Source organism: Rutidosis leptorrhynchoides, chromosome 5 (genome assembly GCF_046630445.1).
Source record: "Rutidosis leptorrhynchoides isolate AG116_Rl617_1_P2 chromosome 5, CSIRO_AGI_Rlap_v1, whole genome shotgun sequence".
NCBI lineage: Eukaryota > Viridiplantae > Streptophyta > Magnoliopsida > Asterales > Asteraceae > Rutidosis > Rutidosis leptorrhynchoides.
This window is the reverse complement of record NC_092337.1, coordinates 423,709,940-423,719,235: the sequence shown is the minus strand read 5'-3', so window position 1 is coordinate 423,719,235 and position 9,296 is coordinate 423,709,940. Positions and strand designations below refer to the sequence as shown.

The 9,296-nt window shown below is 34.7% G+C and overlaps 1 protein-coding gene across 1 annotated transcript; it reads left to right on the top strand.

The window, feature by feature from the left end:
- The first annotated feature begins 2,400 nt into the window (after positions 1–2,400).
- On the top strand, positions 2,401–7,952 carry LOC139848330 (probable phospholipid-transporting ATPase 4). Its single transcript, XM_071838061.1, has 10 exons — positions 2,401–4,280; positions 4,746–4,856; positions 4,943–5,219; positions 5,484–5,572; positions 5,673–5,757; positions 5,845–6,054; positions 6,150–6,275; positions 6,565–6,663; positions 6,809–7,000; positions 7,242–7,952. Exons 1-10 carry the CDS (start codon positions 2,401–2,403, stop codon positions 7,950–7,952), a joined length of 3,780 nt encoding a protein of 1,259 aa, XP_071694162.1.
- The last annotated feature ends 1,344 nt before the right edge of the window (positions 7,953–9,296 follow it).

The following is a 9,296-nucleotide window of genomic DNA, read 5'->3' as shown; positions in this document are numbered from 1 at the left end:
CAATTGTAAATCTTTATATTAACATTAACAAACTATCATTTAGTTAAACAAATATAAAGCCCATTAATAACCCATAGTCTAATTTCCACAAGTGTCGTTCTTTTGTCCAAACCCCAATTATGGTACAAAGCTCAATTACCCAATTTTAGTAATTAGCCCAACATCATGATTACTTCGGATTAAATAAGCATAATAATAACTTAGCTACGAGACATTAAATTAAAAAGGTTGAACATAACTTACAATGATTAAAAATAGCGTAGCGTTACACGGACAGAATTTCGACTTACACCCTTACAACATTCGCTAACATACCCTTATTATTTGAATTAAAATTAAAATTAAAATTATAATATATATATATATATATATATATATATATATATATATATATATATATATATATACTTTACGTATGATGAAGAGAAGAAAGATGTGTTTATTTTGGCCAAAACGCGTTGAATTTATAGGACCTTGGCTGGATTTCAGAGCCATGCGATCGCATGGCTTTTGTGCCTCCAGGCCATGCGATCGTATGGCCAGCTGGGAGAAGTCACATTTCTTTGTTTTCTTTCTTGCCGACGTTTATAAATAATAATATAATATATAAATAATTATAAGAGTTATTTAAATATTATATTTTATTTATGTGCATAGTTAACTTGTAATTTTTAGTCCGTTGCGTCGAGCGTTGAGAGTTGACTCTGGTCCCGGTTCCGGATTTTCGAACGTCCTTGCGTACAATTTAATATCTTGTACTTTGCATTTTGAATCTTGTACTCTTGTAATTTTGAGACGTTTCTTATCAATAATTGGAACCTCATTGATTGTATTTTGTACTTTTGAGCTTTTTGGTCGTTTGCGTCTTCAATTCGTCGAATCTGTCTTTTGTCTTCACCTTTTATTATTTAAACGAATATCACTTGTAAATAGGACAATTGCAACTAAAAGCTTGTCTTTCTTGAGGAATAATGCTATGAAATATATGTTCGTTTTTGGCATTATCACCCCGCAACGCGATGCGCGAAAGGCACAATTGAGTGGAATTCAAGGGATAACGAGCAATCTTGTGTGCAATGTTGCACTCCACGGGAGCCGAACTCTTGACCTCTCGCTAAGAGAGACAGATTACTACCACATGAGCTACAACACAAGTTTATACAAATCATTAGTTTTATAAACATTTTGCTTAATTGACAATAGTAACACGTTAATGTGTATTAATTTTTTTAAATTACTTTATATATATATATATATATATATATATATATATTGGTTAAAACTCTTTGATAAATTCATTTTATAGAAGAAAATATTTTATATATAAAAAAAATTAAACATCCATAAAGGTTAAACTTCGGGTAATTAAGCCCTTTAAATAATAAATTCGGTATAGAGTACTACTCCATCCGTCCTAAATCTATTGTCCTCTAAAAAAATACTCCACATAATTTAAGAGAAAGTGACTAACACATGTAATTTTTTGTTAACTTTTCAGTCTTACCCCTTTTTGTTTATCTATATTTTTGTCTTACATGTATAAAGTATGAACATAAAAGAATTTTATCACATTATTCTTTCCATTTATGAAGTGAACAACTAATTTGAAACATTTAGAAAAAAAAATAATGGATAATAGAATTGAAACGAAGGTATTCAAAACTAATTTTAATCGAATAAAATGAATCTTCTATCCATCATTTTTATATTAACACATCAAAATTTAAATTGTAGAATCAGTGTCTCAATTAGTCTGAACTCATAGCATCACAAAACACCAATAAAAAGTACTCCGTACATCTTTTTTTAAAAGTACTACTAGTACCGTAACATTTTACAGATCAAGCGGTCCCATTAATCAAATTATCTATAACTTCATTGGGGAATCCGCTCTCATCATTTTTCTTTATATTCTTATTTCTGTCCGTCCTTTTTTTTGTTTTTTCCTATTTTTATAACTCTAGAATAAATAAACGGAACACAAAAATTTATACGGAGTAGATACCAAAATCTTTGTTTAAACAGTAAAAAGGTCACAAAATGTAGAATTCCAAATATTTTGTCATAAATATAGTATATTTTTTATGACCAAAAAAAAAAAAAAAAAAAAAAAAAAAATCATAGATGCTTCATTTGTCTTCATTGGCAAAATTATGATGCTATAAAGGCCTGCATTTTCAACAACACAAGATCCAAGGGAATTCTAAATTTAAGCATTTCGAAGATTCCGTAATCTCAACTTCACATTAATTTAATCCAAAATCCAAATTAAAAATAACAAAATAACAAAAACAAAGTTTCTATTTCCATATTCTTCTATTCGTCACTATGTGCCATTTTTCGCACATTCACTACTCCATAAAACAACCATAGTTTTACACTTTAATCACACACCTAAAAATGGCTACACAGCCGAAAACACACACTCAAAACAACAAGAACAAGAAGAAAAAAGCAAAAATAAAATGGAGTAATTTGTACACTTTTTCATGTTTCCGGCCAACCCAGCCGGTGACCCGGTCTGACTTCGGTCAGCCCGGATTCTCCCGGGTCGTTTTCTGTAACGAATCATCCATGCACAAAACCAAACCATACAAGTATCCTACTAATGAAGTCTCAACAACAAAGTATAACATAATAACTTTTCTTCCTAAATCATTATTCGAACAGTTTCGTAGGGTGGCAAATTTATACTTCTTGTTAGTTGCAGTTTTATCCCTTACTTTTTCAGCTCCTTTTTCGCGCTTGAGCTTGATTGCACCTCTAGTTTTCGTTGTCGGAATCAGTATTTTAAAAGAAGCTGTCGAAGATTGGAATCGATTTTTACAAGATTTGGACGTAAATTCACGAAAAGTTAAAGTTCATATCGGAAACGGATCGTTTGTAGATCGATCATGGCGAACGATTCGCGTTGGAGACGTTGTAAAAGTGAATAAAAATGATTATTTTCCTTGTGATCTTTTGTTGTTATCTTCTAGCTATGAAGATGGTGTTTGTTATGTTGAGACTATGAACTTAGATGGCGAAACGAATCTTAAAATTAAACGTTGTTTGGAATGTACTTTATGTTTTGATGCAGAATCGAAATTCGATATGTTTAAAGGTACTGTTCGATGTGAAGATCCAAATTCAAGTTTGTATACTTTTGTTGCAAATTTGGAGTTTAATGATTCTTCCTACTCATTATCGCCTTCTCAACTGTTACTTCGAGATTCAAAGCTTCAGAATACGGATTACGTTTATGGAGTTGTTGTATTTACGGGACGAGACACGAAAGTGGTTCGAAATTCGATGAAATCGCCATCGAAACGTAGCAGGATTGAGAGGAAAATGGATCATGTTATTTATGTTTTGTTCTTTATGTTGCTTTTGATATCTTTAGTATCTTCAATTGGTTCTGTTAAGGAAACAGATCAAGAACAAACACCTAAAGAATGGTGGTGGTACCTTAGATTAAAGGATGATACTGATGGATCTTTCGATCCGGATAATCCACTTGTTTCGGGCTTTTTACAGTTCTTACGGGCTCTCATATTATACGGTTACTTAATTCCGATTTCGCTTTATGTCTCCATTGAAGTGGTTAAGTTTTTACAAGCAATGCTTATTAATAATGACCAACATCTGTTCGATGAATTGTCTGGGAGATCGGTTGAAGCCCGAACGTCGAATTTGAACGAGGAGCTCGGTCAGGTTGAGTTGATTTTGACTGATAAAACCGGGACGTTGACTTGTAATCAGATGGAGTTTAGGAAATGCTCGATCGAAGGGGTTTCGTATGGTGGTAATGTTAACGAGATCGTTCGGGCTGCTTCTCAAAGGATGAATATTGATATCGACAGTTATCGGTTTAATCTTGATGATGTGGATTCTGTTTCGACACCTGGTTATAGTAGGGAGATGGTTGAGATTTGTTCTGATCGAATAACTGATTCGCAGAATAGTATTTTGGAAGGTGAAAATGGTGCGAATAATGGTGGTGGTTCGAGTATAAAAGGGTTTAATTTTAGAGATGATAGATTGATGAAGCGAATGTGGGTTAATGGATCAAATGTTTGGGATATGATAATGTTTTTTAGAGTTATGGCTTTGTGTCACACCGGTATACCGGTTGAAAACGAAGAACGATTAGGTGGTTGTAAACTTAGATATGAAGCAGAGTCACCTGAAGAAGTGACATTTTTGATTGCGGCACAAGAGTTTGGATTTCAGTTTTGTAGAAGGACGCAGTCTTCGATGTTTGTTAAGGAGATCGATCCTACTTCAGTGGAAGTCGAAAGGTCATTTTCTTTTATTTTCAATCCGTTTATCGTCTAAGTAGAGGTGGAAAAACGAGCATTTCAGATAGGGTAATGATACACCACTTAATATGTTTTAAAACATTGTACTTTGAACAGCGATTGGGATCACCCGAGGGGGACTAAACCACCCGTTGCGATCATCTCCCGTTTCGACTATGCCGATGCAACGATAATAACCCCGCCCCCATCGCTGCTCGGGAGAAAACCTAGAAACCGATCCAAGGGCACGGTCAAGTAAAACCCCCTCCCCTTTACCCCCCAAACGATATGGGAAAGGTGCCATGGGTGGATTGGGCGGCTTTCGAAGCATTTCCTTAATGGTATTTATATTTTATTACCCATTTGACCGATTCAAAACAAAAGACAACCCAAATTGACATGTTCATAAGGAGTCGAGTCGGACACCTCTAGTAATGCTAAAGTATATATATCTTTAAATTTCAGGGAGTACAAGCTATTGAATTTACTAGAATTCAGTAGCTCAAGGAAGAGGATGTCAGTAATAGTACGCGACGAAAGTGGTCAAATTTTCCTTTTTAGTAAAGGAGCTGATAAGTGAGTTTCGAACCGAGGTTTATAATTAAGCTAAAGTTATCATACTTTTTAAGTGATATAAATTGGGCATGGTTTGTATTGTGCAGCATTATATTCGATAGGCTTGGTGATGGTGGTAGGACATATCAACATGCGACAACTATGCACCTTGCAGACTATGCAGAAGATGGATTAAGAACAATGGTGTTCGCGTATCGAAAGATTAAAGACTCTGAATATGAAGAATGGAGCTCATCGTTTGCTAAAGCTAAGGCGGCAATGGGCCCTGAAAGAGATGAATTGTTAGAGAATATATCTGAAAACATTGAGAAAGATTTAGTGCTTTTAGGTGCAGTAGCTGTTGATGATAAGCTACAAGCTGGGGTAAGTATTAAGTTCCTATTCCTAATCTCTATAAAATAAAGATTATATATATTTTACTTTATTAATTTAAAAGGTTCATTCATAGAGTTTATTCAGAATGATCATCAAACATTTAACTATATTTAATTGTCGTTCAGGACTAATATTTGAATAATTCAGATTTAAACCCTTCAACGCTTAATCAATCTGTTTTATTATCCAACCTAAAAGTCAACCCATTTTGCCACCTTTAAAATAGTGATATTGTACTAACATTGATACCAGGTTGCAGAATGCATAGATAAACTTGCACAAGCAGGACTAAAGATATGGCTACTCACCGGGGACAAGAAAGAGACCGCCGTTAATATTGGGTAACGATTTTTTTTTTTTTTTAAATTGGCATTATCATATATAAAGTTCCATAAATGTCTCACGCGTATTTCGTTCTTTTTCATACGATTTTCGGGACAGATTTGCTTGTAGTTTGCTTAGGCATGATATGCATCAGTTTCATCTGAGTTTGAGTAGAGATTCGGAATCAAAAAATGAATTAAAGGTGAATATCATTGACTCGGCTTGTGTCACTATATTATGTTTAAAATATGAGTTAGGGGTAATGATTCAACACTTTGTAGCTATTCAGGCAATGAAAGATGACATATTGAATCAGATCGAGGCTTCTTATCGAGTGTTTATTAACGAGACAACGAAGAATGATCCTTTCGCTCTTGTGGTGGATGGGAAAGCACTTGAAATTGCTTTAATGAATGATATACGAGATCATTTTTTGGAGTTGGCTGTTAATTGTGCCTCGGTTATATGTTGTCGTGTTTCTCCAAAACAGAAAGCATTGGTACGCTATATTCGTTTGATTTATATCCGAAAAGTGAAGATAATTAGACATCAAACGGCGTGTTTTCTAACTTAGTGTCTTGTATGTAAACTTAGATTACTCGACTAGTGAAGACATATACAGGCAAGATGACATTAGCAATTGGAGATGGAGCAAACGACGTTGGCATGATTCAAGAAGCTGACATTGGAATCGGGATTAGTGGCATGGAAGGAATGCAGGTATGATAACTTTTACTTGAAACTGGGCCCCCCCAAAATGGGCACAGGTTCGAGTCTCACTCTTGGTAAGGATTTACATCCCTTGATAAAGTGGGATGGTACTCGATCCTGTTACATGGGGTATTCGGTGAAGGTATTTTACAGTCATCCGATTCTTATGGGTGGGCTTTGGTGGGTACCGATCTACACCTTTTGTCAAAATCTTATACGGAGTATACATGTTGGTTGGGCAGTAAGAAATGGGCAGATTTGGGTTGACTTTGAAACATATGATCCGTGTTTACTGCAGGCCGTCATGGCAAGTGATTTCTCAATGCCTCAATTTCGATTCTTGGAACGACTACTTATAGTACACGGACACTGGTGCTACAAGAGACTCTGCAAGATGGTATCTTTAAAGCTACATCCTATATGTTTTTTTTTTTTTTTTTTTTTTTTTTTTTTTTTTTTTTTTTTGTATTTTTCTTTCATTTGAAATCTAGAAGACGCGCTAAGGGTATGATTTCCTTATAATGTATCTTGTCCTGTTGCAGATTCTCTATTTTGTATACAAAAACATCGTGTTCGGCCTTACCTTATTCTACTACGAACTCTACTCCAAATTCTCCGGTGATGTCTTATATGACGGATGGTATATGGTTATGTTCAACCTTTTTCTAACATCCCTTCCCGTTATATCGTTAGGCGTCCTTGAGCAAGATGTTTCATCTGATACTTGCCTCCAGGTATATATTCAGATACACCAATAATTATGCCTGGAAAACGGGTCGGGTTGGGTCGAAACCCGTTCACCGAACTGGTTTGGGTCAAAACGGGTCATAGGCCAAACAGATCAGAATTTTTAGACGTGTCAAACAGGTCGGGTCTAAATGGGTTGGGTTGGGTATACTCTAAATTCCAATCGTATACACTACTAAACCTAATTTTCGTAAATGATCTAACCTTAATTTCTGTTTTACTACACAGTTTCCAGCACTTTATCAACAGGGACAAAAGAGTATTTTCTTTAGTTGGAAACGGATAATCGGGTGGATGGGAAACGGGATACTTACATCGTTAACGATATTCATCCTAAACGTGTACATGCTCTCATCGTCGGCGTTCAGAAAAGGAGGAGAGGTAGTAGACATAGCGCATTTAGGCGTGATTACTTACACCGGTATCGTGTGGACAGTAAACTGTCAAATAGCACTAATCATAACTCACTTCACTTGGATCCAACATATCTTCATTTGGGGAAGCATTTTAAGTTGGTACATTTTCTTACTCTTTTATGGTGCACTTCCGCCTGTACACTCCAACAGAGAATACAAGCTACTCGTAGAAGCCGTGGGGCCCACACCCATGTATTGGATAGTTGTATTACTAGTTGTAGTTATTTCTCTTCTTCCGTACTTCATTTATATGGTCATCCAAAGGACGTTATATCCTATGGATGACCATATAATTCAAGAAATGGAGTACGAAATGGAAGTTGTTTTAGACAACGAGACGTGGTTAAAAGAGAAGCAAAGCTCGAGGAAGGCGACTCATATTGGGTTTTCAGCTCGAGTTGATGCGAAAATCCTTTATTTAAAGGATCAATTACACAAGAAAAGAATGTTTATTATTAACTCGTTTACAAATAGTCCTGTTCGCCGATCAATAACTGTTAACACCGTAGAAAATAGAGATTGATAATATACCTTAGCCCTTACCTATGTGAATTGTTTCACTTGGTGTTTAGTACACATTTGTTTCGCAATTGCTCAAATGTATGTATTATATAGAGTAAGATTATACGCGATTTGTGTCTCACTTGTTTATTCATATACTCTGCTAAACTCTATTACCTAAAGCAAGATGAACCTGCCAAACAAATCCATTTCATCTTTGATTACAAATTCAAATAGTTAATCTAACACATATTATGTAATATTCTTGAGACCTCTACACTTACTTATTATCTGTATATCTACACTTACTTATTATCAGTATATGCAAGTATTTAGCAAGCACAAGGATTTTGGATTTTTCATAATGATCAAATTATTATACGTAGTATCTAATATGCCTAACTGGTATCCGTTGTTAGAAATAAGAGGCTAGGTGTATTATTTGGGGAAGAGAAGATTGATAATTTAGATGTTTGATTGATCTTGAAAACTTTATTTTATTGCTTATTGCTTTGCTTGATTACAAATGAGAGGTGAAACCCTCTATTTATACTACTCAATGGAGTAGTCTAGAACTCTTCATCATCTACTAATATCTAGATATTTTCTAAGCATTATCTAGATATTTTCTAAGTATTATCTTTGGATATTTTACAAGATTTTTCTACACACTTTCACTACTAGATATTACAAGAAGTTTCTACATAATGGACTACAATCTTGATCCAAAATACTTGGATACTTGCAAGCCCAAATCTAAAACACATAGCCCAAAATCAAGTTTAGTTTCCAACAGCCACCCTTAAACTTGATTTCGTCACTCCGAGCATATTCCGTAATCTCTGAAATGTCTCATGTTTTAGGGGCTTTGTGAAAATATCAGCAACTTGATCAAGTGACTTCGCGTACTTTATCTGCACATCTTTATTTGTAACACACTCCCTTATGTAATGGTATTTTGTATCGATGTGTTTGCTTCGATCATGGAAGACTGGATTCTTTGCTAGAGCAATCGCAGACTTATTATCCACATATATATCTGTAGGTTCCTTTTAAAAAAACTTAAGCTCATTTAGTAACTTCCTGAGCCATATTGCATGACAAGTGCACGATGTTGCTGCTACAAACTTGACTTCACACGTTGACAGTGAAATGTCCCGTTCTTATTGATTAAAAACGTTCCATATTAATTGATTTCGTTGCGAGATTTTGACCTCTATATGAGACGTTTTTCAAAGACTGCATTCATTTTTAAAACAACCCATAACCTTTATTTCATAAATAAAGGTTTAAAAGCTTTAAGTAGATTATCAAATAATGATAATCTAAAATATCCTGTTTACACACGACCATTACATAATGGTTT

Bases quoted from the DNA above. Each gene is read 5' to 3' on its own strand.
- LOC139848330 (XM_071838061.1), top strand. From the start codon at position 2,401: ATGGCTACACAGCCGAAAACACACACTCAAAACAACAAGAACAAGAAG. The intron at 6,276-6,564 runs GTATGATAACTT...TGTTTACTGCAG, and splicing joins GTGGCATGGAAGGAATGCAG to GCCGTCATGGCAAGTGATTT. The intron at 7,001-7,241 runs GTATATATTCAG...TTTACTACACAG, and splicing joins CATCTGATACTTGCCTCCAG to TTTCCAGCACTTTATCAACA.